The 21186-nt window shown below is 42.5% G+C and overlaps 1 protein-coding gene across 1 annotated transcript in view; it reads right to left on the bottom strand.

Moving 5' to 3' along the window:
• Positions 1 to 21186, bottom strand: part of col11a1b (collagen, type XI, alpha 1b) — a 131100-nt gene that overhangs the window by 88751 nt on the left and 21163 nt on the right. Inside the window, exons 5-7 of the mRNA XM_051698996.1 lie at positions 11064 to 11189; positions 6013 to 6111; positions 5552 to 5632 (exon numbers count right to left, since the gene is read on the bottom strand). Of these exons, the coding sequence (XP_051554956.1) occupies positions 5552 to 5632; positions 6013 to 6111; positions 11064 to 11189 (306 nt within the window). The remainder of the gene's footprint in view (positions 1 to 5551; positions 5633 to 6012; positions 6112 to 11063; positions 11190 to 21186) is intronic.

The following is a 21186-nucleotide window of genomic DNA, read 5'->3' as shown; positions in this document are numbered from 1 at the left end:
TCTGTACAAAACACCACAACTATCTGAACTTACGTGAACTGGCGGTGCGTGACGGGCAGACCGCTATGTGCCTCGTAGCCAGCGCACCAGGCCGTCAAGTAACCTCCCCCAGTGCTCTTATGAGCGTGGAACGGTCCTTCAGGAACAAGTCGAATGCCCAACAATAGGGACAGGGAGTTAACCGACTGGGAGCCATCAGTGTCTACATCGGGGGGTGTCCCTCCCAAGGGGAAGACGCCATGGAGACCACACCCTGCCCAAAAAGGGGGGGGGGGTACTTTGAGTGGAATACGCCACATGGTCTTACCGAGTCTTGTCTGAAGTATGTCATGTGGAGAGGTCCCATGGTAGGTCCTACCTGAAGGGGGGTTTCTACAAAGCATGGCGACCAGGGGCAGAGGGGCCTCTGCCCAAGGAAGACGCAGTTTACCGACAGGGAAACGATTTTGCGGAAGATATCACATGGGGTCCCTTTGGGGAACCAGCACATGTGGAGCACCTACCTCAGTACAGGGCCTCATTAGTGCACGTACTGGGCCAGCAGCGAGTTTCTCCGCAGACTCAACTGCCAGAGGGCTAAGGAGGAAAGTCATCCAGGGATCACAGTCTGTGAACATGACTGGGAGTCAAGAGCGTACGTCTTCACCTCAAGGGAGGGGAAAGGCGCTATGCGCAAGCGTTACACCCATCCAGCTGTCCCAGAACTTACCTGCTAGTGCCTGCCAATACACAGGACGAGACCGGCTCAACCTGGAGACTGTAGAACCTCGCAAAGGTGTTGTGTGCTGCCCAGCCCGCTGCTCTGCAGATGTCTGCCAAAGAGGCACCTCTGGCCAGGGCCCAGGAGGCCACCACACTCCTGGTAGAGTGGGCTCGTAACCCCGCAGGGGGTGGCACATCCTGAGCCTGATATGCCATCGCGATGGCGTCAATGACCCAATGGGCGATCCTCTGTTTGGAGACAGCGCTTCCTTTCCGCTGTCCACCAAAGCAGACAAAGAGCTGCTCGGAGCTTCTAAAGCTTTGCGTGTGATCCAGATAGATGCGTAAAGCTCGCACTGGACACAGCAATGCCAAGGCTGGGTCTGCCTCCTCCTGGGGCAGCGCTTGCAGGTTCACCACCTGATCCCTAAAAGGGGTCATGGGAACCTTGGGCACATAGCCCGGTCGGGGTCTCAGGATCACATGAGAGTAACCCGTACCAAACTTTGGGCACGTTTTGCTGACAGAGAACGCCTGCAGGTCCCCTATCCTCTTGATGGAAGTGAGCGTAGTCAGGAGGGCAGTCTTCAAAGAGAGTGCCTTAAGCTCAGCTGACTGCAAGGGCTCAAAGGGAGCTCCCCATAGACCCCGAAGGACTACAGAGAGGTCCCACGAGGGGACGAGGTGCGGTCTGGAGGGATTCAACCTCCTAGTGCCTCTCAGGAACCTGATGATCAAATCGTGCTTCCCCAAGTACTTACCATCTACTGCATCATGATAAGCCGAAAATAGCGGCTACATACACCTTCAAGGTGGAGGGGGACAGCCGCCCCCTCCACCTTGGGGCTGTCGCAAGGAGCGTGAGATCCGAGAACCACGTCTGGATGGACCAGTAGGGTGGTACTAGGATGATCTGCTCCTCGTCCTCCCTGACCTTGCACAGGGTCTGTGCAAGTAGGCTCACTGGCGGAAATGTGTATTTGCGGGGGCCAGCTATGTGCCAGCGCATCTATACCGAGGGGTGCCTTGGTCAGGACGTACCAAAGCAGGCAGTGGGAGAATTCCCGGGAAGCAAACAGGTCTACCTGTGCTCGACCGAAATGACTCCAAATCAGCTGGACCACCTGGGGGTGGAGTCTCCACTCTCCCCTGAGGGTAACCTGTCGTGACAGCGCGTCCGCTGCGGTGTGGAGGTTGCCCAGGATGTGAGTGGCTCGTAGCGACTTGAGGCACTGCTGACTCCAGAGGAGGAGACGGCGGGCGAGTTGTGACATGCAATGGAAGCGTAGACCGCCTTGACGGTTGATGTACACTACCATCGCTGTGTTTTCCGTCTGGACCATCACGTGCTTGCCCTGGATCAACGGCTGGAACCTCCGCAGGGCGAGCAGTACTGCCAACAACTCTAAGCAGTTGATGTGCCAACGCAGCCGTGGGCCAGTCCAGGAGCCGGCAGCTGTGTGCCCTTTGCATACGGTGCCCCAGCCCATTTTGGAGGCGTCTGTTGTAACCTTGACGCACCTGAAGACCTGCTCTAGGGCAACCCCTGCCCGTAGAAATGCAAGGTCGGCCCAAGGACTGAAGAGGCAGCGACAGATCGGCGTGATGGCCACGCGATATGTCCCACAGTGCCATGCCCATCTTGGGACTCGAGTCTGAAGCCAGTGCTGAAGCGGTCTCATATGCATCAACCCGAGCGGTGTGGCTGCTGCTGAGGATGCTATATGCCCCAGGAGCCTCTGAAAAAGTTTCAGTGGAACTGCTGTCCTCCATATGAACGCCTTCAGACAGTTCAACATGGACTGTGCGTGCTCGTTCGTGAGGTGCGCCGTCATCGAGACTGAGTCCAACTCCAAACTGAGAAAAGAGATTCTCTGAACCAGGGAAAGCTTGCTCTTTTCCCAGTTGACCCGAAGCCACAGTCAGCTGAGGTGCTGGAGCACGAGGTCCGCTCTCGAGAGTGAGCTAGGAGTAGCCAGTCATCGAGATAGTTGAGGATGTGGACGCCCACTTCCCTTAGCGGGGCAAGGGCTCCCTCTGTGACCTTCGTGAAGATGCGAGGGGACAAGGACAGGCCGAAGGGGAGGACCTTGTACTGGTACACCTGGCCTTTGAAGGCAAACCGCAGGAAGGGTCTGTGTCAAGGTAAGACCGAGACGTGGAAGTACGCGTCCTTCAGGTCTACCACCGCGAACCAATCTTGATGCCAGACGCTCGCTAGAATGCATTTTTGTGTCAGCATCTTGAACGGGAGTCTGTGCAAAGCCCGGTTCAGTATTCGCAGGTCCAGGATTGGTCGCAACCCACCGCTTTTCTTCGGTACGATGAAGGGCTGTAGAACCCTTTCTTCATCTCGGCTGGAGGGACAGGCTCTATCGCGCCCTTGCGCAGAAGGGTCACAATCTCCGCATGCCAGGTTCAGGGGCGTCCGCTTAACCTCGGTGAAGGGCGAGAACGCCGCTGAACCTGGGAGGGCACCTGGTAAACTGAATCGCGTAGCTGAGTCGGACAGTCCGGGTCAGCCATCGCAATGGGTTGGAAAGCGCGAGCCACATGCCCAAACTCCGGGCGAGGAGGACCAAGGGAATTATCACATTGGACGTACCGGCGGGTGGGGCCTCGCGGCGGGGCAGAGCTCGAGGTGCCAGGTCGAGCCCTGTGGCCGTGCTGAGTTCAGGGACATCGAAGCACTTACCTGGCTCCTGCCGCCCACTATAAGATTGGCCGAGGAGGGGGGAGGAGGAATCTCGTTCCCGTAGTCCACCGGAACCAATCCCATGTGGGCGTATTTGTGCCACAGTGGGGCGCACAGGGGCGGGGGGGTCCGCCGCTGGAGCTATACTGAAAAAATGGGACGGTGGACGGTGGTCATGACGACGGCCGCGCGCATCGGACATGTGACCCAGGAAACGAGAAAACCACTCTTTTGTCGAACTTTTGGGTACCACAGCTTCTTGGGCATGCAGCAAAAAAATGAAACAAAGGATTCTCCTCCCGTCCAGGGCCTGTAGGTTTATGTCATCCCTGATGACTAGGTCCTACGGTGCTGCTGGACAAGCCGCCTCCACCCTGCATGCCATGGCTCTCCGATGCTGCGCTCGATAACTCATCGTCTTCCCGGGCTCCGAACAAGAGGTCGAACTTGCCCTGAGATGAGCCAGCGGACTCGTCCGAGCGCCCGACCCGGGCAAGCGAGTGTGCTGGGGAATGGGAGGTCCGTGGGGGGATACCCGGTGGAGGTGGTCCCATTGATGTCCCCAAATCGCCCCCAGTGCTAACCGACGCGGCCTCAAACCCGTAGGTAGAAGGGCCGGTGCGGGGAGCCGCTGGGGTTTGACCGCAAAGTTGCCATGGTCATTTTCTCGTAATGAAGACATGACCCATCCATGAACGATGTCTCCGCGTGGGCAGCGCCCAGACCTGTAAGACAGCGATCGTGGCTGTCAGAAGCGGAGAGATAACGACCGCAACCAGGAATTTAAAAAGACGTTCCGTGTGTGCCACTCTTTTTGTGAATGAAAATATACTCTTTTAGAATATACTCTCTTTTTTCGCTGTGCCGAAGCGCCCAGGGGCATTCTCTGCACTCCACAGGTGCAGAGGGGGAGAAGCCGCTGAAATGCGCCATAAATCCAGCAGTTTTGAGGTGTGTCTTTGGAGGGAATTGAATTCAGTACACTGAATACAACCGCTCAGCTCCGAAGAGAAAATATGAATGAGTGGTTGCATACCAGCTCCTTTTATACCCGTATGTCCGGGGGGAGTGGCATGCAAATTCCGCTCGCCAATTCCCATTGGCCTTTTTAAAAAAAAGCAGAGGTGTTTGGGGCTCCCAAGAGTGACCCCTAGTGTCACAACATTGACACAACATCGAGTGAGTGACAGATAGGGAACTAAAAGAAGCTATTTTAAGTGACTAACAGCTACAGTAACATTTGCCACTGCAATTAACAGAAACTAAAGCCTCATATGTCTTCAAAGTCCTTGTTAAACATGATTATGTAACTATCTTTATACATGACTGTTAACTATCTTTACACAATCATACAATTATATCAATGAATTCCAACATTTTAATCTGTTCAAAATATGACAAACTCTTGCATGTGATATCACTGTACTGAAGTCTCATCTCTCATTGTACCTCCAGTGCCTTTCACAAATATTTTGGCAGCTTTTATTTAAAAACTAGTTCCTTTTATTTTTTCTTTCCTTAAAAAAAATAAAAATAAAAGTCTGACAGTCTTCCTCAACTAGGGGCCTTTATGCAGTGAACAAAAGCAGTTAAAATCCTTTGTGTTGGATACCAGAAGTGGTTTACAAGGCCGCGTCAGCCCCTGTAGGTGTATCATTTGAAGCAGACATTTGGCATTGCCTAAATGCAAGACATACTGTTCCAGCTAAAGCTGGATTTTCTTCATTAAGACTTCATTTGTGTGATGCCTTAGAACAGATTGTGACGGAATCGTCAAAATTTTGGAATTAACATAAATAAGAAAAGATGCATCGATTTCATTTTCAGTTGGACATGATCCGTTAAACGGTACAATGATTTTTATTTGATTGTGGTACATTCAGTTAAGACAAATCAAAATCAGCCACCTCAAAATACAAAATCAATAACACAACTCAAATTTAGAGTTACCTTATGATAGCAGTATGGAGCCCCTGGAATATTTAATAATAATATTTGTCAAAAATAATTAGCAAAAGAATGGTTTTCTAAACTCAAGAATTCAGACTGAGCTTTTATTTTACTGTCTTTGCCAAAAGAAGCATATTTGAATGGAATTCCATTTAAAATAATCAATGGAAAACAAGATTTGATTAGCAGCAAGCAGATATTTACCTCATTGGCAGGAAAAGCAACAGAAGGGGGCTCAGTGCCATAATCCTGCTCAACATAGTAGTCACCTTCAACAGTGCTGGGCTATATGTAAACATCAAACAATAGATTCATGTCAATCAGAATGGAGACAAAATGAATCTAATCTAAGATTGAATGTTAATCACTTATTCAGATCGAATGTTAATTTATTGGTCATTTTAAAACAATCGATAGTCATAACTGTTTATATCTGTCTGATTTTTACATAACAGTGAAAGTGTACTCATGAAAGTAAAGGCATGTGAATACAGAGGAAGGAAAAGTGGCAGAGGGTAGCAGAACAGAGAAAGAGCTTCTTGACTGCAGAGTGAGATTCACATGGTAATAAATCAGAGACCACATAATGTGAAAGTGGGCAGCCTGAAGAAATCCCACAGTGATTGACATGCACCTTGGCCAAACAGATGGGCAAGAGTGTTTACCTTGGTATCGGTATTGACCTCCATTGTGGGAATTTCAGTGGCAGGCAATTCTTCTGTGTAGTCATAGAACTCATTATAATCCGTGTATTCAGTATTGTACTAAAAGAGAGGCAGGATGCATGTTAGAGAGAATTACATGAATGCAAATCCTTGTATACACTAAAATGTATAAGAATAATTCAAAGAGATAGTTCACTCCAAAAATAAAAACTGTAATTTAGCCACCCTAATTTTTTTCCATGTTACACAGAAAGATACGTTTGGCAGAATATTAGCCTTAGTCACCATGCACTTCATTGTATAGAAAAAGATGCAATGAAAGTGAATGGTGACCGAGACTAACATACATGTATTGCATAACATATCCTTTTGTGTTAATTGGAAGAAAATGAGGGTGAGTAAATGACTGAATTTAGTTTTTTGGAGAGGTAAACTATCCCTTTAAATCATGTTTATCAACACATTTTCTTGTGTTTGCTGTTCACATGATCAGTGCTTGCTGAACTACAAAGATTTCTGTAGTTCTAAGCAAAGCTGTTAATCTCTTTAAACAAATAAGCAATCAAGTCAATGCCTAATGAGATAGTAAAACAAATGATCATTCAGTAATGCCAAATGGCCTTAACTGATTTGATGTCTTACGCAATGATTTCAATCAGCAAGTTGTTTAACTACTTGCTATTTAGAAGATGGGTTTTCATCCAAAGATGATTTAATAGTGCACAAAATGCAGATATCAAATGCTTTGGGAAACTGAGCTTGAACCATGGCAGTGAGGATTTCTATATACAAACCAATATAAAATTCTATTCTGATAATTGAACACAATAGATATACATGTGCTCCATCTTGGACATAAAGAGTACAAAGTATTTCATGTTCTATGTTAGATTTTTTAAGAATGTTATGGTTAAATTCTCATTACCGCATGTCCAGCATCAAAATTAGGACTATTAAATGTAATATAAACAAAATAAACAATTGTAAAAAGAAATTTCAATAATGTATGTTGTACCCAAGACCCAATAGTAAATAAAAATAATTTATTTGAAGTTCCAAACATCACTATCTGTATAATAGAATGAAAAAACCTGGTGTCTATCAAGACATTTCCCTGTATTGCAACACTTTTTGGTTGTCTTTTCAACACAGAAAATTTTGGTGAAGAAAAGACTTATTCTGCCATGATGCATCAGCAAGCGTAGAAGTTCAAACATGGATAATTAGATACGTGTCAACTCACTTTGATTTACAAAAATGTTGTTGTTGTGTCTAAAGAACCTGTTTCAGACACTTTGCATTCTTATTACCGCAACGGATGCGAAATTTGTAAGACAATGGATTTAATAATCAATCTTGCCAACTACAGTATATTAGTTTTTATCTACCTCTGTAAGATGAAGCAATAATTTGTGCTCACTTGTAATGGTTGCCCCTATTATTAGGGTTTTTGTGTTAGGTCACCTCATTACCGCAACACACTTTATCATTACCGCAACATTTGTATAATTGAAAATCGTCTTTTTAGTTCCAATATGAATGCATTTTAATAATATTAATGCATTATATTGTTATCTAAGTTAAAAAAGAGAGGCATGCTAATGAATTTAGATTGGCAATATTGAGAGATATAAACATATTGGCCAAAACATTGTTTTGATATTTTTGCATGTTACCTTTTCCATTTATGTTATTTCATGAATCGTTTTGTGCCTCATAATTGTTTTATTTTATATATTTTGCTGAAAAGTCTATGATAGACTGTTTATGTGACAGCTTACCCCATATATAGTGTAAACATGTGGTGCTATTGGGGCAAGTTGTAAAGCTATTTTTCCTGGGCAATAACGGTATAGCTTTTTAATTAAAGCACAGGTTTTTTGCACGTGCTCTCTGCACTGGTTTAGCACACGATTCACTAATGAAATTATGCAGATAAGGCAACGGCACAAACACGCCCACAAAATCGCTGCTGAATGCAATTTGCAAGCGCAATTGTTAACCCACAAAGCTCTACAGGGTCAGTCTCAAATAGGGATGAAACTGGAGAGTCACACCATTGTGCCCTTTTAGCACTGAATCATTGTGCCCAAAGCATTTAATATAGCGCTATTCAGCTTCATTGACAAGTGGGCCAGATGGAAAAAATATTCGGTGCACATAAGCCAAGCCAGAATATTTTAACGAAAAGCTTCTATCAGATATCTTGTTATAGGAGGACTATAAAATCTGTTCAATATATAAATAAAACATCTGTGTTCAAAGCTTATTTTATTTTTATTTTTTATCATAAGACTGACCCTGAAGAGCTTTGTGGGTTAACACTGTGCCCAAAGTAAGCAAGGGGTAAGCAAGCATTGTGTATTTAGAGAAAGAGACAGAAAATAAGTGAACAGTGCAAATTATGCTTGCCACGAGTGAACAATGCTCTCACAATTGAAGGATTCTACAATTTTAAATGCACTTCAAGGTCAGATTTGCATGGATTATCATCCTATAAGAGTGATAATATGATAATGTTATGCAACCTGGCCACTAACTTATATTGTATACTCTCAATTATCAAAACACTTAACATATAAGCCCACTGATATTTTACACTGCCTTGATTTTGAAGTAACTTAAAGTTAAAGAACTGTGCTGCTATTTTAAAAGAATATTCTGGGTTCAATAAAAGTTAAGATCAATCGACAGCATTTGTGGTATAATGTTGATTACCACAAAAATGTATTTCGACTCGTAGCAATGAGGCACTTACAATGGAAGTGATTGGGGCCAATTTTTTGAGGGTTTAAAGGCAGAAAACTTGTGAATTATTTGAATTCTAAAGTTGTTTAAATCATCATTTTTACAGTCGTTTTAGGGTTTGTTGACATTACATCGTCATGGCAACGAAGTTGTAAAATTTGCTATAAATGTTCCCAGAAAAGGTTAGTAAGAAATTTTATCACACTAAAAACATGTTAACACACATATTGTTTGTCATGTGGCTATTGGCTACTTTTGAAAAAGTGTGTATTTTAATGTTTACGGATTGGCCCCATTCACTTCCATTGTAAGTGCCTTACTGTGACAGATTTCTTTTTTTTTTTTTAAGAAAAGGAGGGATGAGTCAAAATGTATTTGTGTGGTAATAAATATTATGCCACAAATGCTATCGATTGAGCTTAACTTGTATTGAACCCGGAATATTCCTTTAAAAAAAATTAAAGTTAAGAGCAATTTTCATTTTCTTGTGTAAATGTATATATTTTATTATATTATATTATATTATATTATATTATATTATATTATATTATATTACATTACATTATATTATGTAGCACACATGGTATTTTGCATTTTAACATGAAATAATTCTATAATTTTGTAATTTCAAAATATAATTTTGCTTCTTCAAAATAAATAAATAATGTATATGAATAAATACTGTATGTTTTACAGTAAAGTCTTACACGCACATTTTAAAGGGGGTGCTATCCCCTTGTTTTCCACTCTGATTGTAATAAGGCTCACGAGCACAAGGTGAGACACAGCATATAAAGTTAACTGGAATTCTGTGATATGCCATTGTCCAACAGAGAGGAATGAATTTAAGTCCCAGTGCAACAGCTGAGCTAATAAAAAAACAGGGAAAAAAGAGAACTGAGGCTTGGTGCACTGGGCCACGTTCCACTGCAGCAGAAGAGAAGTGAGAAGGAAGAAAAATCCAGCCGTGAGTCAGTTTACGGCATTAAAGGGTCTTGCCAAGCTTGGAGTCTGTCATGGCTGTGGCCAGCAAGCTGGATGAAAGGCATAAATATCGTCCTGGGCCTTTAAAATTGCATCCCCGTTTCCCACACGTGTCTTAAAGCATTTGTTGCAGTGAAGGGGAGCTCCTTGCAAGGGAGAAGAACAGGCCTTCATCCAAAGTTATCTGCTCTTCCTAATTGATATAGATGTTAGACTGATGCCCCACTGAATTAAATCTGATTACAAAGCTACATTTCATCTGTTTTTAATAGGTGACTGCATAGTTATGCAATTCATTTTTTACCATTCCATATTAATTTACTGATTTGTCCATTGGTTTCACACTGGTGTCTTCCAGGATATGTGATGAAGCTACATTTTCCATCTACTGTTGTTGAGTATATACCCCAAGCAGCAGTTACTGTAATTTATCACAATGCTACAATAAGAAGTTATTTAACAGCTGAAAAACATAACTTCACTTTTCCAGGTATTCTAGAGCTTGTCGAGAATGGAGATGCTAGACTTTCCCAGCAAGCATGCAGGAGTCATTAAAGAAAAATAAATTTCCACGCCACTCAAAAGTGGGCTCAGACTTTGTGGCAGGGGGAAAATAGTTTCCAATGTGAGCTCACTGGTTATTCCATGATATATTATTGGAAAAAACTGACATACTGAAAAAGATGAAATGTCGAAATCCAGACAAACGGCTTTGTATTTAAATTTGATATTAACAGAGAGTTTAATCCCTACAGATTACACTTGTAAATTTCAATATAATAAATACAGACACTCTTTACAGACCTGCAGCTATATAAAACTTTTGTACCACAATATTACTCTTACTACTTAATACTGATTAATATTTCAGATATTTGGCAACACTGTTTGAACCTGACCTAGGAAGTTCCCAGAAAGAAGCTGGGGGTGTAGGCAGTGTATAATCCATCAATATATCATCACAATGCACACACACACACACACACACACACACACACACACACACACACACACACACACACACACACACACACACACACACACACACATGTTGGTGTGGATATCCTTATTAGGACTCTCCATAGACATAATGATTATTATAATGTACGAACTATAGATTCTAACCCTAACCCTACCCCTAAACAAAAAAATGTCTGCATTTTTACATAAAAAAAAAAAAAAAAACATTGTTTAGTATGATTTTTAACCGATTTGAAGTATGGGGACACTAGAAATTTCCTCATAAACCACATTTATAGCATACCCAACCACCACCCAACCCCCCCCCCCCCCCCCCCCCCACACACAAACATACTAACCTCCTCCTCGGGCTCCTGAGCCTGTGGTGTGTCCTGGTGGGGGGTGTCGCAGTCAGGGCTGTAGTGTTCACAGTAGTCATAGGCTGCTCGAGGGTCTGCCACCAAAAGAAGCTGCTGGATGTCACCCTAAATGAAATCCACAACAAAACAGGCATTTATCACCCATATTCCAGATACATATACTTAGTGCAGTGTGTAATTTCTGTATCACTAGCGGAACCAAATTAAATTGCAAACATTTCAGTGGCCTGACATAGCAACATTGGCTCATCCAATAGCGTTAGTTTGGGGCAGAATTTATACCATTGTTTGAGCTAATAACACAGGGAAGAGTTTGAGAAACCTGTCTGTATGCAATCATCATTTTTGCAATTCTGTTTGATTCCCCTAGTTGCCACTTTAACTCATTCAAATGTTCAATATCATTTGTTCAAAGGTCAACAGTATATACTTTTTTTTATCTATATGGGAGTCAATTTAGCACCTACTGTAAGTTAGAAATCTAATATTGTAATGAAATTTTTATATTTATTGTTTTGACAGACAATGACTGTCATATTCAATCTGGAGCACTGATTTCTTTAGGACAAAGTTGCAAAAATGGAATGCAATACCTATTTGTCAGATGCAGAAAAAGGGTGGGGTCAGATAATTAAAGCTGCACTATGTAAGATTTTTTGGTTAAATTGAACAAATTGCCATTATTGATTGAGCACATCAACAATTAGTGTTCAAAACAATATCCTTCCCTTACCCTGATTCACTACTGTAAGCCTATACAAATATATATATATTTTGAGCCGTTGGGTTCGAATGGCATGAAATCACTGGTTTATGACGTTCATCTTTGTGTCATTACACCATGTCCACACACAGTGCCGGCTGTCTTATTTCCTGGCTGGAGAAACTAACTACGCTGTTCAGTTCAGTCAGTCACACTCACAGTTCAGGACAGCATCGTTGCAGTTTAGATGGATGTTTATCTGTTAGCCGTTTGGCGAAGTTGTTTAACTGCTACAATACTTGGATATGTTTTCTGGTAGGGTTGTTGAAGCTTATATTGCTTGTCATGCTTTTATGAATCGAACATTTCTCGTGTGCTAACCGATCGTATCTATGTTGTCCGGTTAAGTTACTGTGACATGTTTAATATGGATGACTTCTGAAATTGACTTCTTGTAATTGTTACATTGCATATTTAAGCATATTATTTTTACATTTAATAAAGTGTATTTTATCCCCATCATTACTGAATCCTCATTTTATGTTTTTAGTTTACATGTTATTGTGTGCATTGCATAGACATGCTATTGTAATAACTGAGGCTGGACAATATAGTATAAAAATAATAAAGTCTTCTATTGAACTCGTATCAGCCATATCATGAGTTTAACCTCTTAAATTGAAAATTGCAATTCAAACTTTAATAGTAGTTAAAACACTTGAATAATCATATTAAGATAATACTGGTGGTGGCTGAGGAGAGTCCCCTGTTCTCTATTTCAAAGTGCTTTGAGTATAGTGTCAGAAAAGTGATTTAAGTGTAAAATTCATTCAAATATGTAAACAAGATCGTTGGTTATCTTCAAAATAAGTTATATTTCTGTTTAAAATGTTTAATCGTACAACATAATATCAACATGAAATAGCAGGTTATGACTCCGGCTCCAGTCTTGATCACACACAGGCGATGTCCAGGTAAGCTAAAATCATGAGATTCATCTGCCAGAAGAGCAGTGCCAGAGCACTACTGACGTAATGTATTCTTCCGCAAATTGCTCGCAATTTTAATTTTCAGCCACAAATGTCGCTAGAGAGCACAAAGTTACGTAGTGCAGCTTTTACATTTACATTTAATCTTTATCCAACACTTTTATCCAGATGACTTACAAATGAGGAACATCACAAGCAGTTACTCATACAGTACAAGAGACCACAATATCACAATGCCAAGTTTTAAGAGTAAGCTAGAGTAGTACAGAAGCTAGAACAAAAGAAGGACTGCAGAAAAGCATTTTTTATTTATTTTTTATTTTTTTGGTTTATGGGAACTGTCCTCGTTTATGGTTGTGGTAAAAGAAGGTTAAACATGTAACCAAAACTCAACAGGGAAATAGAAATAGAGCTGTTCAGGTTGTAGTCCAAAAACCCAGAAGAGAATTTGCCATGGGTTCCCTCTGGATTTTCCTATAGGTTTATAAAATGGGGTTTTTCAACTTGAGTAAAATAAGGTCTGTGGTAAACATTACTTGACGATACGTGGACGTTTTGTTCTACAACATAAATAACACACAGTCATACCTCAAAAGTGAATTTTGAAGCCATATTGAATTGCATACTTTTCAAAATTCACATTGGATGTATAAAAGTGTGTAATTTATGTTGTAGAACAAAACATCCATGTATCGTCAAGTAATGTTTACCACAGACCTTATTTTAATCATAAGTTGAAAAACCCTATTATAAAAACCCATAGGAAAATGGCGAATTAGACTTCCGGGTTCACCTACAAATTGACATCATGGCTGAACAGCTCTTTAGCAATAGAAGAGACTATATTTTATTCATTTATTCAAATAAAATTATTTTGTGAAAACAAAAAACATCTTAAAAAATGTAAACACAAGAAAATCTGTCCTAATCCTTTGCATAAAAATAAACAGCTGCATTGCCACAGAGAAACCAGCTCTTGATATTGCACTAAATCAAATAAGCATGTGTCTGTACGCCATAGAGACCTATCCGTGTGATAACATCGAAAGTAGCTGCGGGGTGTTGAGCTTGAACCCCTGTGCTGTCGTGAGCTGCTTTCCCAACCTCTCAAAGCCTGCTCACAGACAGGAAGAAGGCAGACACACTGCTCAGCTGAAAAAACAAGGAAGAGCAAAAGCTTTCGGTTCAGTGCTGTGTGTGTGCAGATGTCGGAACGGGCGGTAATCTGTATTCAATTCAAAAAGTGCTATTGTGCTCCACTGTGAGTCACATTTCATAGAGCAGCCCTGCTCTAACGACTGAGGAATGGCAAGAAAAATAACCAGCACCCATGCTTATGTGAAATTTCTAAGGCGGTCTGCTTTTCATGAAAATTTTGGGAAAGGAAATAAGATCTCTGCTCCCACCTTGACACAAAGTCAAAACAGCTCTAGCACCCGAGGAATTTATCAAGCAGGAACCCTCTTACTCTTTTGAGAACATAAACTACTGCTGTAGAGACCACAGAATACATCAGCAGACCTGCACTTAAGCAAAACTGCACTGCCAAATCCAGACATAACGCATTGTAAATATGTAAATGTGTTAGAAAAGAGCAGGGATAAATAACAATGAGATCTTTTTTTTATTTTTATTTTTTTACTTTGATTTGATCGGTGTGCCAAAGTCTTGTCAAGCAAGGTGGCCTAGGGAAGAGTGCACTAGCAGGCAGACTGCATTCAATTACAGGGCTACAACTGTAGGAGCTTAAGGCGCTGGAAGACATTTTATGATATAAAAATGATGCTTCCTGCAAGCATGACCAATAAATTCTTGTACACTTTGGAGAGCACTGACAATCTTCTGTACAACAAATATCTCACATTGAGGCACTAACACACATGCTGATGTATAGCCTACACACAGATAAATGGTTAACAGTGAGTGGGGTTTGGCCAACATGTTGACATTAAGCCATGCTAAAAATACCACCTTAACTAGCACGCAATTCCCATGCTATTTTTGGCTGGTTCATCCTGGTTAGGGCTGATTTTCTGCTAGTCTTGCTGGTGAACCAGCATAGCCATGTTGTTCACCAAAATTTAGCTGGTGAAGCTGGTCAACCTGCATGTTTTTTTCTGGTAATGCTAGCTAACCCAGTAAGTCTTGCTGGGTTAGCTAGTCAAAAATCCATGTTGGAACACCAGTACACCAGTATCTTGTGTTGTGTACCAGTATTCAAAACACAACATATGTAACGGTAGCCAGCAGATGCGTTATAGCTGTGCAGTGTGTAAAACCTCACTCTCCTGGCCTTAAGAGACACACTAGTGACTGAGGCTAGAGCCATTGCTTTTCTAGCCTCCTTGCTAGTGCGTCCGACTCCCATGCCAAGGATCGCCAGTTCAAATCCTGCGCGGGGCGGGTTGAGTGGGACTGGTGACACATACAGTATGCTGGTGACCAGATATGCTTTTTTTCAGCAGGAAGAGGATACTTTCATACAGCAGTAGAATATGGTTGTCCTGTTTGGGGTGCTCAGTACAGTTATATCCATACACAATTTTGTTATGAGAGTAGTCCTAAATGACGCATTATTCACTGATCACTTACTTTACACACTATGCACTCAGACATCTAGTGTATGACTTTTCAAAGTGTAGTATCATCTCAAACGGAACACTGAATGCTCTTTTTACTAAATGGAAGCAGTCGCCATTTAACAGCTGACGGACATGATGTTTCAATGTGTTCAATGTGAAATATGTTGCCGCTAGCTTTAGCATGTCAGCCAACCTCAGTCCAACACTTCACAAATAACAAACATATTCACACAGTGTGGGGTGATGGTAAAGCATTCAAATCACATTTGCAAGGTGCTGTTTTCACAGAAGTTTCTCTAGTTGCCATTTTCACCAATAATTACAATAGTTTTGTCAGTGTTTCTGCTACATGGGGCAAGCTGCAAATGTTGAGTGCATGAAATGTCCAACGTTCCACGCTCATCCATGTACTCATAGTACTCTTCTTTTCGCTGCATTTTCATTTTGAATACAGTACTAGCATGAAAAAATGGCATAGTAGGATTGAGACAACTGCAGATTGAGACAACTGCATTCTATAACCAAAGTGACTACCTTAAATTTACAGAAGTCATTACTCAAAAACTAAAATTTTGAGAGCGAGTTAATATATTAATATGTATTATATGAACAAAACCACACTCAAAAACCTATTCTGTTAAGTGCACAGATAATATACTAGCATGTCTCTGGATTGAACATCAGCAGAAACAGAGAGAGATAAATCTACTTTGAATACTGCAATTTCCATTGGGATACCCTGTCTTTTACAAAGACTGCTGAGTACTGAGACATTCGGAGGAAAACTACTTTTACAGTACACTGACCTAATTTCAGAGTCTGGATACTGAATATTGAACAAGATGCCAAAACCTTACAGCAACAGATCAGTATCAAAACACTAACCAGCTACTTGTTCTGAATTTATTTCCCTTATATGTGTCATTATTCTGCACATAATATCTAAATGTTTCATGCTCTATTTCATCTGTTCGGACTTAGTGTATAAAGAACAATAAGAACTGGCAGGGACTGAAGACAATCCAGGCTAAAACTGCCAAACTGGTTATAAAACCCTAAAAACCTTCTACCAGTAAAGAATCAAAAACTATGCACATTCTAGGAAGCTTCACCTATTCCCTTCCTGTAATTACAATCTCAACCTATGGCATTCTTGTATCCTGCTATGTTAATGAAAACAATTAACTGACATGCCAAATGTGCTGCAGGCCTTTTAGCAGTTTTATATAAAAACAATTCCAATTTAGGACAGATCACTTCAACTTAATGACCAACACAAGAGCATGACCTGACTGGACTGAAAACTGAGCTTATACAAAAACAAGGTCTTGAATTTAAATGGAAGCTTGACATGTTCCTGGAATTTCATGAGTTGTAATGCATTCATCCTTCAGGTAAGATATTGATGTTTTCAGTACATCGATATCAAGGGTATCTTTGATCAAAGAAACCCTTGATATCGCTGTACTGAAAATGTCAAAGGTGCTGCTGTATCAGAACATGAGGGCACAGTGAATGAATCAAGATCTTTTAAGTACAAGCACAGAGGAGAGAGTAGAAACTGACCCTGGATGTACTGATTCAATAACATTTAAACTACAAAAGTTTGATCTCATTAACTAAGGTTTCATTCAGAAATTAGCAGCAGCTTAAGAACAGAAAACGTCTTGGTTATGTACGTAACCTCGGTTCCCTGAGACGAAGGGAACGAGACATTGCGTAGCTATGCATATGGGGAGTGCCTTCTTACACAACCTAGTTGAAACCTCTCTACAATAACGCCAATATTCTAATATTGGCTATGGTGTTTGAGCCCTGCCTGTTTTGGCGCGAAACTGTCTGCTATAAAAACAGGTGCACAAATACCATTTCCTCAGAATTTCTGACTGAGAACAAGGAACGCATCGCTCGTGCCTCAAGAACTCTTGAGTCTTGTAGTGCGGCTAGCATTCGCAATGTCTTGTTCCCTTCGTCTCAGGGAACTGAGGTTACGTACGTAACCGAGATGTTCCCTTACGACTCAGTACACTTGACATTGCATAGCTACGCATATGGGGAATAGAATCCCATCACGCTGCACTACACGACATAACTTCCCAGAGAGGAAACATGGCACCGCAGTCTTGTGTGACGGCGACCGACATGAGTATGCCGCAGTGAGTGATCCTCGTGTTGGCCAGGAGGAGAGCACTCATAACAAATATATGAACTATAGTCATATAGTATGAATTAACTCCTTATGAACCCAGTCGGGAAGGGAGTTTATTTATAATAAAAATGCTTGTGACTTTATGGTAAATTATAATGGCCTGAATGCAGGCGGTTTTGTAAATGATGGTGAGCCCGTAATTAAAGGGAAGGACATAAGTATATATATATTTGCCCAATGAATAGCAAGTGCTCTAAACAGAGAGGATTGTGAAGAAAGAGATGTTACGTCTAGGTTGTAAAACCATGCAAATGTTTTGAGAGGACCATCCTGCTGCAAAGCATATGTCTTGTAAGGACACATCATTCGTCCATGCCAATAAGGAGGGCATGCCTCCTGTGTGCTTTAACACCAATTGGGCAAGACTTACCCTGCGACTCATAAGCCAGTGTAACTGCACTGACAATCCAGTGAGAGAGCCTTTGCTTGGAGATGGGCATTCCTTTTGTGCATCCTCCATAGCATATAAAGAGCTGATCAGACAGTCTGAACTGACAAGTACGCTCAACGTATGCTTGTAGTGCCCGCACAGGGCATAACAAATGCAATGACTGTTCCTCATCCGAATTAAATGGAGGAGGGAAGAAGGCCTGAAGGTGAACCACCTGCGGGGTTAGGACCTTGGGTACATAGCCTTTCCTGTGTTTGACAGTAGCTCTTGAAAGTCCAGGGCCAAACTCCAGACATGAATTGTTGACTGATAGTGCATGCATGTCACCTATCCGTTTTACTGAGGACAGAGCCAGCCGTAGTGCAGACTTAACGGAGAGCACATGCGAAACCATGCTTGCCTGTAGAGCGCGGCTTCATGTGTGTGATACACAGTATAGTTGCCACATACACTTTGAGCGTTGATGGGGTGAGTCCTGTGTCTAATTGATCTTGAAGAAATATTAGAATTTCATGTATGGGGCAGTTTACTGGGTCCTTGCCATGTAAGAGACATCAAACAGTGAACACCTTCCACACCTTCGAATACCAGAAGGGACAGTGGGCATTCTCCACTGAGGCAAATAGATCAATTTCTGCTTTGCCGAATATTTCTCAAATCCTCAGTACAATTTGAGGATGAAGTCTCCATTCGCCCGTTATCACCCCTTGGCATGACAGTAGGTCCGTGCCGTAATCCAGGTGGCCTGGGATATATGTCGCTCTCAGGGAGAGGAGATGATGCTTGCTCCATAGGAGGAGGTGACACGTCAGTCTCAACAGTGGTGGTGAATGAATTCTGCCTTGGCGGTTTATATACCACAACTGTAATGTTTTCTGAGCAAACCAGGACATGACAGCTCACTATTTCTGACTGAAAAGCCTTTAAGGCTAGAATTACAGCCAATAGCTTTAGGCGGTTGATGTGCCACGCCCTCCTCGCACCTGTCCAGGTGCCAAAAGTCAGGCATCCATTGCACACCGCCCACCAACATGTGTTGGAATCATCAATGGTCACCACTTTCCACCTGACAACTTGGGACTTCGAGTACCAGAGGGGACAGTGGGTATTCTTCACTGAGGCAAATAGATTGATTTCTGCTTTGTCAAATATTTCCCAAAAGTCTCCTGAATTCCACTTTGACGGTTTATATATGCCACAATGTCATGTTGTCTGAGCGAACCAGGACATGACAGTTTGCTATTTCTGAATGAAAAGCCTTTAAGGCTAGAAATATAGCCGATGGCTCTAGGCGCCACGTGACAACTTGCCCCAGTGCGACACCTCGCTGGTAAAATGCAGGAGCTGTCCATGGTGCTAAAGCAGCTATACACATATAGTGATGTGCATGCGCCCTTGGTGCCAAGCACGCCATGGGACACGACACTTCAGCCAGCACTGAAGAGGTCTCATTTGCAAGCAACCTAATAGACGGATGCCGCCTATTGCTTTCTGAAACAGCTTCAGTGGAAGTGTTCTCCCCAGTTTGAACTGAGACAGACACTGTAGAATGGCTGAAGCAGTAAGTCTCTGTGCTGGCATAACAAAGCCTCTGATTGCACCAGTAACAGCCAATCATCGAGGTAGTTCAAGATGCGTACGCCGCTTAGTCTCAGAGGGGGAGAACTGCATCATTGCACTTTGTGAAAGTGCAAGGAGCCAGAGAGAGTCCGAAGGGCAGGACATTGAATTGATACGCTGTGCCCTCGAACACGAATCTCAAAAACATCTTGTGATGTCATACAGTTTGGATATGAAAGGACGCATCCTTCAGATCTATCGACGCAAACCAATCGTGTGGGCGTAATGCGATAAGATCCATTTCTGAGTAATCATTTTGAATGGCCACTTTATGTGTGTGCGATTTAAATGTCTCAGATCCAGGATTGGCCGAAGTCCGCCATCTTTCTTTGGGACAAGAAAATAACAGCTGTAAAACCATTTTTGTGCTTGCCAATTTGGCACAATCACTTGCGTTTTTCACGATGAGATTGTGTATTTCAGCTCGTAATACTAGCGTGTCTTCAGGTGAAACAGTGAAAGACAGAACGCTGTTGAAACGGGGTGGCCGGCATGCAAATTAGATCGTATAACCATGTTCGGTCATTTTTTGCACCCATTCTGAAATACCTGTTAGGGCTTGCCACGCATCCACGTAATGGGACAGAGGGCAATTTGGTTTGCTCACTGAATGATATGATGTGATGCTCACTATAGGGAAGCGTTGCACATAATGTGTGTGCTTTGAAGATGAAAAGGGCTCTTTTTTGAGAATGTGTGTGCATCTTGTGCATTTGCAACGAATACTGTATTCTTTTTGCACTTATTGCATTTTTTAGTGCATTTATTTGAGAGCAAGACACAAAAACATCATTTTGAACAATATTGTGAACAACAATATTCCTTTCCCAGCAAACAGTAGTGGGGAGATGGGGAACAGTGTTTTGTATCTCCAATCGAGCCTTTTTTGGAGCAGACCCGGAGGGAACCGCGGGCTCTGCTTTCCTTTTCAAAGGGTTGTGCCCATCAGGAGCGCTTTTGCTGCGCATGCTGATACGTAGGTGCCGGTGAGGCAGCAGGTATGGGGCTTTTAGTCAGGCGCTGGCTCGAAACCATACTGATATACTCTGTTTGGGCATAAAATGTCTCATAGCCTGTGATTGCTGCTGAGTCGCGACGTAACACTCAGCAAACTTATTCACAGAGCTGCCAAAGAGGCCAGCTGGGGACACTGGAGCATCCAACAGAGTGGCTTTTTCCTTATCACTAATTTCTGTGAGGGTCAGCCATATATGTCGATCCAGAACTGCCAGGTTGCCCATGGACTTGCCGATGACCTGCGCAGTGATTTACGTGGCATGCAGCACTAAGTCTGTAGCGGTTCAGAGCTCTTTGAATGCCTCTGGATCGAAGCCGTGCACGTCCATTTGCTTGAGGAGCTTGGCTTGAAATACCTGGAGCATCGCTATTGCGTGGAGTGCTGATCCAGCTTGTCCTGCCACTGAGTAAGCTTTTCCATGGCCTGTTACTCACTGGGCAGAGGTGTGCCACTACCACTTCCTCCACAGGGGGTAATTGGGCATAACCATTTTCTTCCCCATGATCCACTTTAAAGAGAATGGGGTCACTGTGTGAGCACGCCAAGAAGGGCGCGCGCCAGGACTTGGATAGTTTGTTATGAACTTCGGG

Source organism: Myxocyprinus asiaticus, chromosome 5, assembly GCF_019703515.2.
Source record: "Myxocyprinus asiaticus isolate MX2 ecotype Aquarium Trade chromosome 5, UBuf_Myxa_2, whole genome shotgun sequence".
NCBI classification, from domain to species: Eukaryota; Metazoa; Chordata; class Actinopteri; order Cypriniformes; family Catostomidae; genus Myxocyprinus; species Myxocyprinus asiaticus.
This window is presented reverse-complemented; position numbering and strand designations above follow the sequence as displayed.